Source organism: Gorilla gorilla, chromosome 13, assembly GCF_029281585.2.
Source record: "Gorilla gorilla gorilla isolate KB3781 chromosome 13, NHGRI_mGorGor1-v2.1_pri, whole genome shotgun sequence".
Classification (NCBI taxonomy): domain Eukaryota; kingdom Metazoa; phylum Chordata; class Mammalia; order Primates; family Hominidae; genus Gorilla; species Gorilla gorilla.
The window spans coordinates 120,892,501-120,909,955 of NC_073237.2; the positions used below are offsets into that span (position 1 = coordinate 120,892,501).

The 17,455-nt window shown below is 44.6% G+C and overlaps 1 protein-coding gene across 9 annotated transcripts in view; it reads right to left on the bottom strand.

Annotated features, from left to right (window-relative positions):
• NR6A1 (nuclear receptor subfamily 6 group A member 1) overlaps positions 1–17,455 on the bottom strand; it is a 255,466-nt gene that overhangs the window by 10,765 nt on the left and 227,246 nt on the right. For 6 of the 9 annotated variants that reach the window (XM_055351889.2, XM_055351887.2, XM_055351892.2 and 3 more), the window contains 4 exons: positions 15,934–15,989; positions 12,139–12,293; positions 10,203–10,430; positions 8,003–8,257 (listed from right to left, as the gene is read on the bottom strand). In XM_055351889.2, the coding sequence (XP_055207864.1) occupies positions 8,003–8,257; positions 10,203–10,430; positions 12,139–12,293; positions 15,934–15,989 (694 nt within the window). The remainder of the gene's footprint in view (positions 1–8,002; positions 8,258–10,202; positions 10,431–12,138; positions 12,294–15,933; positions 15,990–17,455) is intronic. The other 3 variants (XM_055351891.2, XM_055351888.2, XM_031014621.3) reach the window with 1 other exon arrangement.

The following is a 17,455-nucleotide window of genomic DNA, read 5'->3' on the forward strand; positions in this document are numbered from 1 at the left end:
AAACCAAGGAGGCAAACACTTAACCAGGAAGCAGGAGTTTATAAAAGATGAGGTCAAGTCTGGCCTGAGTCATTCTAGGAGTGGCCTGGCTAGTGGGCAGTGGGTCCCAGATAGGCCTTAGATACAGCTCAGTCACAAAGAGAAGCAGCTTAGCTTCAGGCATGCTTCCTGGTGAGATCTTCAGATCTGCTCACTACAGGCCTGTGCCAAGCCAAGAAGGCCCTATCTGGGTAGGGTCCAGAACACCTGGGGATGAACTATTGCTTTCTGGAATCTACTGCTTTCTGTGTTAACTTTGAAGCTTAGGCTTCCTGGACAAGCAGGACACTTTCTCTTGCTTGTGGAAAGCCTGGCTCTGGTTGGGGCCAGAGGCTCCTGCCCTTTTTAAGCACCAAGGGGAGCCTCAGCAGCAGGTAAAACTAGTTCTCTGTATCCATGGGTTCTATATCTCTGGGTTCCACCAACTGCATCAAAAATATTTTTTTTACAAAACAATACAACAATAAAAAAAGACAAATTTTTAAAACACAATATAATGGCTGGGTGTGGTGGCTCACACCTGTAGTCCTAGCACCTTGGGAGGCTGAGGCAGGCAGACTGCTTGAGCCCAGGAGTTCGCGACCAGCCTGGGCAACATAGCAAAACTCCATCTTTACAAAAAATACAAAAATTAGCTGGGCATGGTAGTGCGTGCCTGTGGACCCAGCTACTCGGGAGGCTGAGGTGGGAGGATCACCTGAGCGTGGGAGGTTGAGGCTGCAGTGAGCTGTGACTGTTATCACTGCACTGGCCTGGGCAATAGAGTGAGACCCTGTCTCAGACAAAAAAATAAAACAAAAAACAAAAAACCAAACCAACCAACCAACCAACCAAAAAACCTAAAAAAGAAAAAAAAAAAACCCCCAACAAAAAACCAGTGTAATAACTATTTACATGGCATTTACATCATTTATATTGCATCCAGTATTATAAGGATTCTAGAGCTGATTTAAAATATACAGGAAGATATGCGTAGATTATACACAAATACTGCACCATTTTATATGAAGGACTTGAACATCTGTAGATTTTGGCATCCATGGGGGTCCTGGAAGCAATCCTCCACGGATACTGGAGATGACTGCACATGCAATCTGGAACGTTGACCTTCGGCCTTGGCATGGCTCCTAGTATGAGCTGGGGATTCTTTTAGCTGATTTGAGCTACTATGGCTGACTCAGTTTCTCTGTACCTGGCCCAATGGCTTTTACAACTTTACTGATACATTCCCAGCCTGGCCGATACATTCATATTGAATAACCACAATAACCACCAATCTATAATACCGTTTCTACCACTCTACCATTTGTTGAGTGTCTACTACCTGCGAGGCACATTAAGTATTCTACATTTAATCTTATTGATATTCCCAATAAATTCACTGAATGGATACAAATCATAACCCCCTTTGTTTACATGTGGAAATGAAGGCTCAGGGAGTTATTTACTGAGTCTCTATTATGTATTAGGCCTTTTCATATGCATTCTTACACTTTACCTTCCTGATAACCTGGAAGAATACATAGTAAGTATCACTTCCATGTTAGGGATGAGGAAGCAGAAAAAGAGGTGGCTACCCCAAGGTTGCACAGGAAGTAAATGGTAGTGGTGGTGAGGCCAATGTTCAAACCTAGGTTTTCTAATTCCAAGCATATGGACTTTTCTCAGCACTACACTGCCTACCCTTGATCCTGTCTTGTTCTTAGCTGCTACCTGGAAAAGGCTAACCACATACTACCACAGGGGACCTCAGAAGTTGTGTTCCCACAGCAACTCAGAGCAGGGCCCAGCCTTGGGAGGATGTCAGGTCTGCTACAGTGCACAGAACTGCCACTGCAAGTGCCTCCAGGATGCTAAGACTTGCAGGAGGCGGTGTGCCTGGGAGTGAAGACCACTCCTCATCATAGCACTGTGTTGGATATTTATGTTCTTGAGAGTGGGAAAAAAAGTTCTTTACTGCCAATTTCTTTCAGTATCTGCCTGGAGGGGTGGGGATGAAATGGGGTAGGGCATAAAAAAGGAGGACACAACGGGAGAGGCAGTGTCAGCATCTGTCTGGTGGCCGAGTATGTAGCAAGCAAAGATAATGCTCTGTCCTTTAATCAGCAACCCCTTGCCCCAAGTGTTCGCTCTGGCACTCCAGACCCTGCAGGTGTGTGGCTATCAGCCAGACCCCTAGCCAGGAGTGCCAAACCTGTTCCTGGCTGACTCTTGACCTGAGGGACACAAAGGAGTTCCCAAGTGCCTGGCCTGTCCATACACCCTAGATCTGCCCTTTCTCTTGGGGACAGCACATCCCTCTTTTCCAAAATTCCTCCAACAGGCAGCCACCGTGGACCCCCAGCAGTGATGGGCGCTGGCAGCCAGCCTAGCAGCCCCCACTCAGTCTCCACAGCCTGACTGCAAAGCTTTCCTCCACACCCCGCATCCCACCCCTTGATAAACAAAGTTGTTCTCTGTTCCATGGGCCTGCCTTTGCCTGCAGCCGTGCCTCCTCCACATCTGCCCACTCCAGTTTTAATGCCCCTGTATTCACTGTCTACAAATTATCAGCATTCAAAGCCAGAAAGTTGGACAAACACACCCATTCTTCTTCTAGGTTCCCATTACACAAGCATGCTGGGACAAGGAAAACATTCCTGCCAGGATCCCCCAAACCACTGGACCATTCAGTCAGCAACTGAAACTGACACTATGTAAGTTATGTCCCATTAAGGGGGCTGAGAGACTCAGTTGTCTCTTTTTCATTGATCTAAATGCACCTACCCCCAGGAGTGGCCATCAGCCACAACCTTAGAGAAATTGCCATCTCAGCACCCATGTAAAGACTCCAAGATGAAAACTAAGACTAGTTTCAGGACAAATTCCAGAAAGTCAAACCTTTTGAAAATGCTCTGGGAAAATAAGAATTTAGCATAAGGCAATGTTAAAGAGGCTGGGCACTGGAGCACAACAGATACAGGTGATAAACTTAGCTCCATCTCTCTCTATCTTTGTAGCCTTTAATTTCACCTCTCAACCTCATGCTCCTCATCTCTAGAACAGGGATAGTATTAGTGCCAGTCACACAAGGCAGCAGTAAGAATTCAACAAATAATGTATGTAAGGCACTTAAGATAGAATTTGGCATAATTGTTAGCTGTTATCATTACAAATAGCATCATCATCTCTCTCCCATTATTGTAGCAAAAATAAAAGCCTGTTTCCTGAGCCTTATAGTTAGGCAGGGAAGCTGGGAGGCAACTTTCCAGAGATCTAGCAGAAATGGAGCTGGTGCTCATGAGATAGAAGTACCCATTAAAGCCCATCTAGCTCAAGGCATCTTCTCCTGAAAGGAGTCTTGATTAGGGCCAGGAGCAGTCACTGGCTGGTGCTACAATCTGCTTTAAATCAAATTCACCCAGTTCACTGTCTGATAACGGTGTGATTAAGGAATATGGGCACCATAAATTTGATTCAATATTTGAGAAGAGAAAAGGAGGTGATCATGTATCATCTGGGAAAAGCCTTTCCATGACAGCAGGAACTCACTTGCACTCAAGAGTTGTGAAGAAGTAAAGGCCATCTGGGGGAGTGGGAGCAAGGCAGTAGCAGGCAAGGTAGGAGAGTGTTATGGCCAATTACAGACTCCACAGCCTGGGTTTCTAGCAGAGCGGTTACTGCTTTCCAGTGGTTAACCTGACTCTAGAGGTTCTTCCACTTCCTATGACCTCCTAGGCAGTCCTACATGCATCTCAGACTCCACAGACACCTAAACCAAACTCAGAGTTACTCATCTCCCATCCTGATCTTCCCTGCTCCTTCATCCTGGCTAAGAAAATTGGTGCCCACCTGCCTGGCTAGTCCAAAAAATCAGCAGTCATCACCAACATTTTCCACTCGCTGAAGTCCCACTGACTTTATCTCCTTGACATCTCTTGGCTTTGTGCTCCACTCTCTGTCTCCACAGTCACTGCTGCTTTGTCCAGGCCTTGTTCCCTTTTACCTGGGCTATGGAATAGCCTCCTTCCTACCCAGCCACCATGCTCCGGTCTTGTCCACGCCAATCCATCCTGAACTTTACTGCCATAGAGATCTCTCTAAAATGCAACCTGACTCTGTAATTCCTCCACTTAAAAACTTCCCAAGACTTAATACTATTTACACAACAAACCCCAAATTATTTAGATTGACATTTGAGCACCTTCATGACCTGTCTTGCCTGTATCTTTCTCTCTAGTCAATTCTCCCCTCATTTCTCTGTCTTAGATACATTCTCTTTATACCCTAAATCCACAGAATTGCTTTTGATTCCCTGCACACAGCAACCATCCAGGATCTCTAACTTCTAGGACTTTGTGTTATCTCCTGCCTTCCTTCCTTCCTGTTCTCTACAACGTTCCTAGAAATTCCCACTTCAAGGTGCAGCTCAAATGTCTGTTCCTCTGGTAAGTCTTCCCTGACCCTGTGAACAGACGTACTCACTCCTTGGTCTATGCTTGTACAGTTCTCTTCGGATGCCCCGCCATCTCCACCAACAAAACCCTGCACTGTAAGCTGTATCTGCTTCTTTTTGCCTCCCAGTCCACTAAATCAAGGATAGGGACTCTGAGTCAGAAACCATGTCTGCATCACCTGTGATCCCAGCTTCCTCCCCACAAAACACATGATACTCAGTAAATGGCCATGGAATCAGAACTAACATGTTGAAGTTTAACTGTTATTTTTCCATCGATGGATTCCACAGTAGAGCCCTAACAACAAATCCATTCCTATTCTCAGAAGCCACTTGACAGCTCAGCAGCAACACATGTTCTAAAGACAGCAACGCTCAATAAAACTTCATGTGATGATAAAAATGATCTTTATTTGTACTAGTAGCCACTCGCCACGTGGCTACTGAGCACTTGAAATGTGGCTGGTGCAAATGAGAACTAAATTTCTAATTTTAATAAATTTACATTTTAAAAGCCAAATGAGGCTAGTGGCTACTGTAGTGGATGGTACAGCTTTAGATCCTCCTTGATGAGAAAAATTCCTACCAAGGAAGGAGAAGTTTCCTCACTACTTCTGCTGTTGTTGACTTCTGCCTTGGTCTTGGGGCTTAAGGGACTGGCTACAGTGAGATGGGATGCATTATGAAGCTCAAAGCCAGAGAACCCTGTACTGCCAGTGACCCCTGCCTGCCTGCAGAGGGCCTGGGCAAACCCATTACTTGGAAGCGGAGTCCAAAGGCTGATCCTGTAGTCCCAGGCCGAACTGGTAGATTCCAGGCACCCAGAGAGGCTGGGCTCCTTGGGCCAGCTCTGCAAACCCTGACAGCATCAGAGCAGGCTGACTGCTATCCAAACACCCCTATGGAGCAGAGTTATGGAGCAGGAGACAGGAATTTGATGGAAACAATGAATTAGAGTCTCTGGACAAGGGGTTAGGTCAACTGCAAAATCAGATAGCTCTATTTACCAGACAGAGTGTCAGCTGGGTTCAAAACTCTGTCATTTACAGATCACCCTGAAGCCAGTAAGCATCATTAATAAGGAAATATTAGAAAACAAGTAGAGAGAGTCAGCAAGCTGACTCCTCCCTCCCCTAGCTGTGCAAAGGGCCCTTGCAGGTCTTGGAGCACTGTGCTCTTCTTGAGTCTTGGCTTGTCTTTATGCCACAACTGGGTGGGAGGGGGAGATGGATCCCAGTTCTGTGAAGAAAGTGTAAGGGCTGCTACTTTCCCCTCTCCAACTTTCATGGATAGGGGCACCTTTTTTTTTTTTTTGAGACGGAGTCTCGCTTTGTCACCCAGGCTGGAATGCAGTGGTGCAAACTTGGCTCACTGCAAGCTCCACCTCCCCGGGTTCACGCCATTCTCCTGTCTCAGCCTCCCAAGCAGCTGCGACTACAGGCGCCCGCCACCATGCCCGGCTAATTTTTGTATTTTTAGTAGAGACGGGGTTTCGCCATGTTAGCCAGGATGGTCTCGATCTCCTGACCTCGTGATCTGCCTGCCTCAGCCTCTCAAAGTGCTGGGATTACAGGGGTGAGCCACTGCACCCGGCCAGGGGCACCTTTTCTTTTCTCCTTCTTGGTGCCCTGGAATCCCATGACTTCCAGTATTTTGAATTGGCCAATAAAGGTCATTTATTGAAATGTCTATTTAAATACAAACTAAGCATTATAAGACTTTTTTTTTTTTTTTTTTTTTGAGACGGAGTCTCGCTCTTGTCGCCCAGGCTGGAGTGCAATGGCACAATCTCAGCTCACTGCAACTTCCACCTACCAGGTTCAAGCGATTCTCCTGCCTCAGCCTCCCAAGTAGCTGGGATTACAGGCATGCGCCACCACACCTGGCTAATTTTTGTATTTTTAGTAGAGACAGGGGTTCTCCATGTCAATCAGGCTGGTCTCGAACTCCCAACCTCAGGTGATCCGCCTGCCTCGGCCTCTCAAAGTGCTGGGATTACAGGCATGAGCCACGTGCCTGGCTATAAGACTTTTCATATGGATTAACAAGGCAGAAAGTCATCTCAGCAGATCATCTGTCTTGATTTTAGGGGTCAGAAAATATGGTCACCCTGTGCTCCAGGTCTGCAGAGTAAATGAGTAAAAAGTGTGCTTGGACAGGCCCCAGAACAGCAGGGAGACAACCCACTCTGGACAGGGAGGTTTTAAGGATACTGGACAGCTGGGATAAAACTTTATGCCAGAAAATGACAAAGAGAATAGCTCAGTCTTTTAGTCCTATCCTTTCAACATCTCACCACATCTCAGACGGAGTCAAAGAACCTAAGCTTTTCAGGCAGGCAGGCATATGCTCAAATCTAACGCTCTGGATTCAAATCCCAAACCCTTATGGGAAAGTCTCTCTGAATTTCAGTTTTCTCATCTATAAAATAGGCACAACACCACCTATAAGGCTGGAGGCTGCGAGAAAGAAAGAAGACAATTAAAAATATCTAGTCTAGACCGGGCGCAGTGGCTCACACCTGTAATCCCAGCACTTTGGAAGGCAGGCGGATCATGAGGTCGGGAGATCGAGACTATCCTGGCTAACACGGTGAAACCCCATCTCTACTAAATATACAAAAAATTAGCCGGGCGTGGTGGCGGGCCCCTATAGTCCCAGCTACTCCGGTGGCTGAGGCAGGAGAATGGCGTGAAACCGGGAGGCAGAGCTTGCAGTGAGCCAAGATTGCACCACTGCACTCCAGCCTGGGTGACAGAGCCAGACTCCGTCTCAAAAAAAAAAAATCTAGCCTAATGCCTGGCACACTATAGGTACCAAAATGACCCCTAGGTCTCTTTCTTGGATTGTAAACTCCAGTTCAGAGCCTCTCTTGCCTTGTAGGCAGAATTTATATTTTTATTTTTCCTGGATGCGTTATCTCAGTAATCCAAGTATAATAAAGATCAGCTGGGTGCGGTGGCTCACACCTGTAATCCCAGCACTTTGAGAGGCTGGGACTGGTAGATCACTTGAGGTCAACAGTTTGAGACCAGTCTCGCCAACATGGTGAAACCCCGTCTCTACTAAAAATACAAAAATTAGCCAGGCGTGGTGGCAGGCACCTGTAATCCCAACTACTTGGGAGGCTGAGGCAGGAGAATCACTTGAATCCGGGAGGCAGAGGTTGCAGTGAGCCAAGATTGTGCCACTACATTCCAGCCTGGGCGACAGAATGAGACTCTGTCTCAAAAAATAAATTAATTTTAAAAAATTACAGCTTAGCATTCTGCTAAGCTTGAATGCATAAAATGTATTCCTAACAACCATCTTACTGGGGAAATTCTGTTATCACCCCATTTTACCAGTTCAGAACCTGAGGATCAGAGACTTGGCCAAGGTCACAAATCTAGTCAGTGGCAGAGTGAGGATTCAAATCTAGGCCTATGAGGTGTAGTGCCTATCCTCTAAAGGGCCAGGCAACTCTGCCTTACAGGGATGACAATTGTTTGGTTGTTTGGTATTTCCTCCCCAGCCAGGAGCCCTCACCTGTGTAGTTCTTCATCGGAGGGCGAGTACTTGGCAGTGACATCAGCCAGTTCCCCAAAGATCTGCTTGCTGTAAACGGTGAGGGAAGACAGCAGGATTAGCTCCTGCCACGTAGAGCTCAAGAGGCACGTGTAATCCTTGATTGAGAGCTCGCAGAAGAAAGGCAGTTTCTTGATCCAGGCAATCTGCCTAAAGAGCAGCTCGTCGGCCAGGCGGCAAAGCAGGGCAAATAGTTCTGCCTGTGTCACAGCGTATCTGAGGGGCAGGGACAGGGGAAAGTCACTTCCATTGGTCAGAGGGTGAGGATAAGGGTACAGAGAGAAGGTAGTCCCAAGGGCACAAAGGGACCCTGGCAATGGGCTCCTTGCTCCATGCCCACGGGTCTCCAGTTCCATTCAGTGTGATTTTCTGATAAAGGGGGAGGGCTGAGGCCAGCAGCAAGTTCAGGGCTGGAGAGGCGGTGCTGGTGAGGAAAGGCTGCTAAGGGGAAAGGAGACTTAGAAATGTGTGCAATTGGCTGGGTGCAATGGCTCATGCCTGTAATCCCAGCACTTGGAGGCCACTTGAGTTCAGGAGTTCGAGACCAGCCTGGCCAACATGGTGAAACCCCATCTCTACTAAAAATACAAAAATTAGCCGGGCGTGGTAGCACATGCCTGTAATCCCAGCTACTCGGGAGGCTGAGGCAGAAGAATCACTTGAACCTGAGAGGCGGAGATTGCAGTGAGCTGAGATTGTGCTAATGTACTTCAGCCTGGGCTACAGAGCAAGACTCTGTCTAAAAAAAAAAAAAAGAAAAGAAAAGAAATGTGTCCAATTGTCAGGGAATATGACTTTTATTGTTGGTGTTCTCTAATGTTCCATGTCTTAGAGAAAATCCAAGTCACTCCTGTTCAAGTTCCGGCAATGGAACTCTAATGGGGTTCCCACCTAACAAAGGAACTGGCACAAAAACAAGCCTCGCGTCCAGACCACTGAAGGAAAGAGAACAAGTTCAGATTTTTCTGCTCTCACTCCACCCCCTGGTGGTGAGTTCAGGAACCAGCATTGCTCAGCCTTTCCTTTAAGCTAAAACTGGAATAAAAGCGGGCTTTGAGACCACAGACTCACAGACCCAAGAGTTTCAGCTTTCTTCCTCTCAAGGCCCCTTGCCAAGACTTTTCCTCACACTCCTACATCTAAATTTTTTATTTTTTTTTGAGACGGAGTCTCACTCTGTCACCCAGAGCTGGAGTGCAGTGGCGCAATCTCGGCTCACCGCAACCTCAGCTCGCTGCAACCTCCACCTCCTGGGTTCAAGCAATTCTCCTGCCTCAGCTTACTGAGTAGCTGCGATTATAGGCGTGTGCCACCACACCCAGCTAATTTTTGTATTTTTAGTACACACAGGGTTTCACCATGTTGGCCAGCTCGTCTGGAACTCGTGACCTGGTGATCCACCCACCTAGGCCTCCCAAAGTGCCGGGATTACAGGCATGAGCCACCACGCCCGGCTTCCTACATCTAGATTTACAAAGGGTTTGTGTGACCTCCTTGTGGGTAGATATTTTAATCTCCTCTTCTGAAACTGGAGACTAGCTTAAGAAATCTCAGGATACCTTCCTGGGAGGTCTAAGCTTGATAACACTCAAATCGTTTATGCTCTAGGCCAAAGGAGTAATGGATGCAGCAATGGGTAGGCCCGAAGGCTGAACTATTATCTCCTCAGGTAGAATTGACTAAAGACTGAAAGAATACTCATTCTACCCACTCAAGCCTGCACTTAAAGTGGTCACATGCCACCAGGCTAGCCATGGGGATGCTGGTGAGGGGTGCAGACAGGCTACAACCAGCCAGGGCTTTGTGAAGGAGCCTATATCCGATATATAACTATTCCCAGAATTACTGCTCATCCCTAGCATGGAAGTGCTCCGACCCATCCCAGGACCTGGCTTACCTAGGCCCAAGCAGAATCAAAGGCCCTTCTATCTCAATTCCATAGGAACTGGAAAGTAACCTCAACTCTATGAGAAAGGATGCTTAAGGAAAAAATAAGGGATCACTGGTTTCAAAGATAAGCACAGATTTGTCCCCTGACACTTGAGTCATTATCCCCCCAACTCATTCTGAAGCCACGGGTATAGGAGCCATGGACGCGAGTGGGTGTGGGGTAGGGACACTTTGAGACTGCAAGGGGCCAAGAAGGGCGGAGCTCACTCACCCATCTTCGATCAACATGGGCGTGCCCAATGGTTCCAGGTCCTCGGCTGATAACAGCTGGTGAATCAGACTGTATGACTGGGGATCCAGGCTGCGAGCTTGTTGGGGCAGAAGTGGTGAGTGGCCAGAATAGCTAAAAAGGTGCGGTATATATTGGTAATGTGGAGGCACAGACATTCCCATGTACTGTTCCCTGAAGGCCATGAATCCATTCAGTTCCACAGACCTACTGGAGAGAAAAGTCTTGCGTCAAACACAGCCATGGCAAGTCTAGTAATTACTCAAAGGAAGTGAGCCAGAAGGTGACTTTAGGTATTCTTTGAACATGAGGTATGTGTCTTCATCAAGCCAGGGGGCATAATTAATAGTTAAATTCATGTCTCTCCTACTAGATTCCCATCTGTAAGACAAAGACTCTATGGGTATATGAATGTTGGGGTCACCATTGGACACTCAGTGCATGGCAGAGTAGGTAATGAATAAATATTGGTTGAATGAATTCTTTGTATAGGTGCCATGTCTGGACAGTTTTTTAACAGATACTTGTAGACTATGATGACAAAGTAGGTATTTATATTATAATACTGCTAGGAAAACTAAGGCACAGACAGGCTAAGTGCCTGGCTAGGCTACAAAACAAATCCAGCATCTAGCAAGGAATCCGGCATGTGGCAACAACCCCCTAAATAGTCCAAGGAAAGAACAAACGAAGGGGCACCTGAATGGGATAAAAGCTTTAATTAAATATGAAGACAAAGGTAGACTTTTGCCTTCCTTTCCTTTCTTGGAGAAAGCTAACCACTCTGTCAACTAATTAAAAAAAGAAAACCTAAGCCAGCCACAGTGGTGTGCACCTACAGTTTCAGCTACTTGGGAGGCTGAGGTGGAAGGATCACTTAAGGCTAGGAATTTGAGACAAGCCTGGGCAACATAGCAAGACTCCATCTCTTTTTTTTAAAAAAAAGTATTTAATTAACAACGACAACAACAAAAAAAGACAGAGTCTTGCCATGTTGCCTAGGCTGGTCTTGAACTCCTGGACTTAAGCAATCTACTCACCTTGACCTCCCAAAGTGCTGGGAATACAGATGTGAGCCACCATGCCTGGCATCTCTTAAGAAAAAAAAAATCTTCCAGCTTTTGCCTAAATGTATCTCCTATAACTGGGGTTGGCAAACTTTGGCTTGCAAGCTAAATCCAGCCCACTGCCTATTTTGGAACACAGCCATGCTCACTGGTTCACATAATGTCCATGGCCATGGCTGTTTTCACACTACAAAGGCAGAACGGAGAAGCTGAGATCCAAACCATTAGGCCCGGAAAGCTGAAAATATTTACTATCTGGCCTTTGCAGAAAAAGTTTGTCAATCCATATCCTATAAGAAAGGTTTCTGGGGAAAGAAAAGCTTCCCTAATAGCTGAAGGATCTATTTCACACTCGACAACTAACTAAAGATATGCTTGAACCAAGAGTTTCTAAGTTTGTATTCTCTGATAGCAGCAAATTTGACTGGCTTAAAAAGCCTTCAATGTTTCTTAAAATTTATAAAGTGAAAAACATTGACTCTTGTGAGGCAGAGAAATTATAGTTTAATTCAAAACTGTCAAAAAGGTTTATTTCAGTGGTAAAATAAATGAGGGAAAACGGCAACATTTAAAATGTTATTCTGTTAGGTGAAGAATGCATGGGCATGGATAGAAGCTATAGCACTTTATCAGTCTGCAGAAGAGACCACTGACATTTTCAAGGTCTTTAGCATAAAAGGGGCTGGGAAACACTGTTTTTAATCATCCTGACCCTTACTCCAAGAGTCGGAGGGAGCAACAGTACAATGGCTGAGACAGCCTGGCAGGGATACTCAGCCAGAGGTCTTCTGTAGCTCTCCCCTTGGTGGGGGATCCCTAGATGATGACCATGGGTTTGCCTTAAAGCTCACCTGGAAGACAGTGTGGAGCCTGGTGAGGGCTGGTTGCTCTCCGAAGCCCTATTCCCAGGGGAACTGTGGTCACTATCACCATGGTTGCTCCAGTGATTGGCCTCTTCCTCAAACTCCTGCCCAGACATGATCCTTTCGATTTCTTCTTCTGATATCTTTGACAAGGAATTGAGACATGTTAGATGGGTGCTCAGGACACCAGTTCTTTCTTCAGGACTGAGAGCTTATTTAAATCTCATAGGATTTCCCAGAAACCTAGGTTCCCTCTCCTCCATCCCCATATTCCGGGCCTCTCACTAATCTTAGGACGGCGTGGCTTCCTTCCTACTGGCACCATGGCCCTTCATGGCCTTCCTCCTGCTCATTTACACTACTCTCAAGCCGTGAAGCCTCAAGGTTCTTTCAACTCCTTTTTGTCCTTGAGGCTATTCTTTCCTAACCCTGAAACACCACTCCTCAATGACAATCTCCTACTTGCCCTTTAAGATTCAATTCAAATGTCACCTCTTGCCAGGCATGGTGGCTCATGCCTGTAATCCCAAAACTTTGGGAGTTCCAGGAGTTCAAGACCAGCCTGGACAACATGGTGAAACCCGTCTCTACAAAAAATAGAAAAATTAGTTGGGCCTGGTGGTGCATGCCTGTAGTCCTACCTACTCTGGAGACTGAGGCAGGAGATTCTGGCCTAAGCTCAGAAGATTGAGGCTGTAGTGAGCCATGATTGCACTAACCCACCCCAGCCTGGGTGACAGAGCAAGACCCTGTCTTAAAAGAAGACAAAACAAAACCAAACAAAAAACCCCAAATGTCATGTCCTTTGTGAGGCTTTCTACCACCACATTTTGGATACTCTCTTCAACAAATAGTGCTGGGAAAACCACATCCACATGCCCCGCCCCCAGCCCCCAAAAGACATCGACCCCTTATACTGTTCACAGAAGTCAACCTCAAAATAGATTAAATATTTAAATGTAAGACCTAAAACTATAAAACTCCTTGGAGAAAACACAGGGGAAAATCTTCATAAAACTGGTCTTGCCAGTGATTTCTTAGATACAACACCAAAAGTACAGACAACAGAACAAAAACAGCCAAGTGTGACTATATTAAACTAAAAAGCTTCTGTGCAACAAAGGAAACAATCAACAGGGTAAAAAGATACCCTATGAAATGGGAGAATATATTACCATACATTTGATAAGGGGTCAACATCCACAACATACAATGAACTCCCATAACTCAGGAACAGAAAACAAAACAAAACAAAACCCACTGAAAAATGAACAAGAAACTTGAACAGACATTTCTCCAAAGAAGACAAATGACCAATAGATATATAAAAAGATGCTCAATATCACTTATCATCAGGAAAATACAAATCAAAACTTGAAGATATTACCTCACACCTGTTATGATGTCTGTTGTATGTAAAAGAACACAACAACAACAAAAAAACCCCAAAACAAACAAACAAACAAACAAACAAACAAAAAACCAGTCCAGAAAATAACAAGTGCTGGTAAGGATGTGAAGAAATGGAAACCCTTGTGCACCGTTAGTGGGAATGTAAAACGGTGCAACCACTATGGAAAACAGCATGGAGGTTCCTCAAAAAGTTAAAAATAGAAACACCATATGATCCAGCAATCCCATCTATGGGTATTAATCCAAAAGAACTGAAATCAGGATTGTGAAGAGATAACTGCACTCCCACGTTCACTGCAGCATTATTCAAAACAGTCAAGAAGTGAAAACAATTTAAGTGTCCGATGACAGAGAAATGCATAAAGAAAATGTGATATATACATAAAACACCTTAAAAAAGAGGAAAGTCCTGTTATAAGCTATACCAAGGGGGAACCATGATGACATTACACCAAGTGCAATAAACTAGTCACAGAAGCACAAATACTGCATGATTCCACTTTATGAGGTATCTAAAGTAGTCAAACTCTTATAAGCAGAAAGTGGAATGGTGGCTGCCATGGGCAAAGGGAGAGGAAAATGAGGAACTGCTGTCTAATGGGTATAGTGTTTCAGTCATGTAAGATGAAAAAGTTCTAAAGATTTGCTGTATCAGAGTGTGCATACAGTTAACAACACTGTACTGTATAATTAAAATTTTGTTCAAAAGGTAGATTTCATGTTATATGGTTTTTACTTCTGCCGTAATAAAAAAGAGCAGCTATTAGTCCAGACCAAGAAACAAAAAGAATTTGTAAGACATATATATGACTTGAATAACGAGAATAAAAATGTTTTAGAAAAAAAGAATAAACACAGCAGAGTTGGGAATCACACAGCCTGATTGAATGTATGCTGTGCTCATATGAGAAGAAATCCCCCAAACATCATCAGTGTATGTCTTAAGACAACTCCGAACACCTTTCTTTCATTCCCTCACATTTAACTGGCTAAATCCTATAAATTTACCCAGTAAATATCTCTTGAATCTATTCTCTCCCCTCTATCTGCACTGCCATTGCTCTGCTTCAAACTATTATCTGTATCTCTTGCCTGTACTTCTGTGAAAACCTTCTAACTGCTTTCTCTCTCCCTCAGTTTCACTCACCCTCACCTCACTCCTCACAAACCATTTCTACCTGCTAGAATGATCTTCCTAAAATGCAAATCTAAATAAAACCTTTTAGTGGTTGCCTCTTGGCTCATACCAGTAACAATAATAGTTTTTTTAAAATTTTAGTTTATTTTTTGGTAGAGACAGGGTCTGTCTTGCTATGTCGCCCAGGCTCGTCTTGAACTCCTGTCTTGAACTCCTGGCCTCAAGCTATCTTCCTGCCTCAGCCACCCAAAGTGCTGGGATTACAGGCGTGTGCCACTGCTCCTGGCCACTAGTAATTCCTAAGGCATGCTCTCTGCCTACTAATGTGCCAAAGGATTCACCAGATGGGCAGAGATATATCCAATTTTCTACCCTCATGAAGCTCTTCTGCTGGCAAGTAAGAACAATGGGTAAGAACAAGTGGTGTAGGCTGGCCCAACAAAGACTTTTCCTAAGGAGCTGTAGTCAAAGACTTGAAGGCCACTCCCTAATGAACTGATTCCAAATTCAAGGATTCTGCCTTATCTTCTGCCACTCTACTACATGTGCCCAATGTTGCAGCCTAATTGAACAAACTCCTTGTCATAAAGATTCATCGTTGGGTCTCTTCACAGTCTATTTTCTTGAGTGTCTCTAGTCCCCAACCACGGCTCTAGTCCAAGCAGAATAGATGCCCCTCCCTCTGTAGTCCCTGGGCATCCTCTGTTACCTCTCACCTTACTATGATGTCTGTTTACCTATCTGTTTCTCCCATTAGACTGAGTTCACAGTATAGGGCCTGGAAGAGTAGGAACTCAGTAAATGTTTGTGGGATTGAATGGGGGTATTATCATTCCTACTCTACAATAAGACAATAATATTCTGCTGATATATTTTTTAGATGAAATGAACAAAGCAAAGTAGTCTTGCTCATTTCTGCCAGGCTTAGTTATCTATAACCTTAAGGACTGATCAAAAAGTCCTCTGGATGGTTCAGAACCATAACTGGGTTCACTGTCTGTGAAATCCTTAGGAAAGGCTGAGGGATCACAGGAAGAGCTTTAATCATTAACTTACATATTTAAGATTTTCAAAGCACTTTCACATCCAGGATGTAAAAGCACTTTTACAGAAATGAAAGCAAAGATGGCTCTCCTCAGCAGCAGATGAAAGAGTCAAGGTGAGCAGTTTCAGGAACAGCTGGAGCCCTGGGCTTCCAGGACGGACCACAGAGACTGAGGTCTAGAACTCACCTGGACTGGCCCAATGCTCTTATTCCGGCCTCCAGGCATGCCATCTTCTCTGATAGCTGGAAGGAAACATAAGCCAAGAAAGGCAGTCAGAAGCACACTCATATAAGTCTTAGCACAAAAAGAGAGTTTACTTGGCCAAAAGCATAAGACAGTAATTAGTGAATCCAACATTAAAACACATGTCCTTCTGGATCCAAAGCACACAATTCTTTCTATTATTCCAGGCTCCTTCATAGGCAGCAATATTTTGGGGCCCCCAAGACATTGCGTACATACTACACACACTGTATACATTCAATATGTTCGAAAAAGGTGATAGCACTGCTCACTAGTCCTTCAGTTACAAACATCCTGCCAGGATGATGCATTTTAAGGTTTTGATAAATTCTAGGGGAGGGACAGAGTATTTCCATTTTTAAATAAAATAGTTTGTATTCCCAGCCTAAGTTTAGATTTGATTTGTAGAATCAGAACAGGTTTTTTGGTTTTTTTCATTAATCAGAATTTTGACCTCAATGGTTTCTCCCTGCAAAGGCAGTCAGTAGAGCACCTGTGTAGTTGAAGGAACTTACCTAGCATTTACTAAGTATAAAAAGCATCCTTTAAGTAGTATCTCCTGACTAAGAATAACAACTACTACTAATATTATCATCACTCTTTATGGAACACTTAATACGGGGGACATAGAGAAGAACCCCTGATTTGCAATTATAGTAGGACCACGGTATTAGGCAATCCTTTCTGGAAAAGAAAACTTCTCAACTGAGTCTTAAAGGTTAAGTAGGATTTAGGCAGCCAGGAAAAGAGTGCTCCAGGTTGAGCGAACAGTGTACAAAAAAAGCAAGCTGAAGGTAAGAATAAGCTCTTCTTTCTGGGAATTTCCAAGTGCCTTACTTAATCTGGCTAAAGCATACGGGAAGGGTGGCCTATGTGGGGGAAGAGTAGCATGAGATAAGGGTGGAAAGGCCAATTGGGCCTAGATTATAAAGAGCCTTGAATGCCAGACTAGGGTATAACTTTAGCTAAGGAGCTTGAGGACAAGAAGGAATGTAGGGGGGCACTGCGGTCATATTGGAACTTTTCAAAAATCTTTCTGACAGCCACTGTGGAGGGTAGCTTGGAAGGGTTAATGTTAACAATGACAGAAGATAAGCTAATGACATTATGTAATAGCAGGCCTTGCTAGGATATACCTGCCACTTTAAAAAATTAACATAAGGAATCTAGAAAGTTCCCCAGGCAGGAACTGATTGCCTCAAAAGGTGGGAGCTCCAAGTATATAACCCTGTTTCTGAGGTAACTAAAAGGCTGACAGGAAATTCAGAATTAAGTAAGTTAGGGTCCAAATCCTGTTTCTTCCTGGTCTGTACAATTATGAACAAGTTTCTTTGCCTCTCTGGACTTCAGTTTACTGAAATGAAAAAAGAAAATACTGGTACTTGTTTTATGTTACATTACATAAAATGGTATGGCTAAAACACCAACCTTAGGGCCTTGCATGTAAAGTAAGCACTTAGTAACT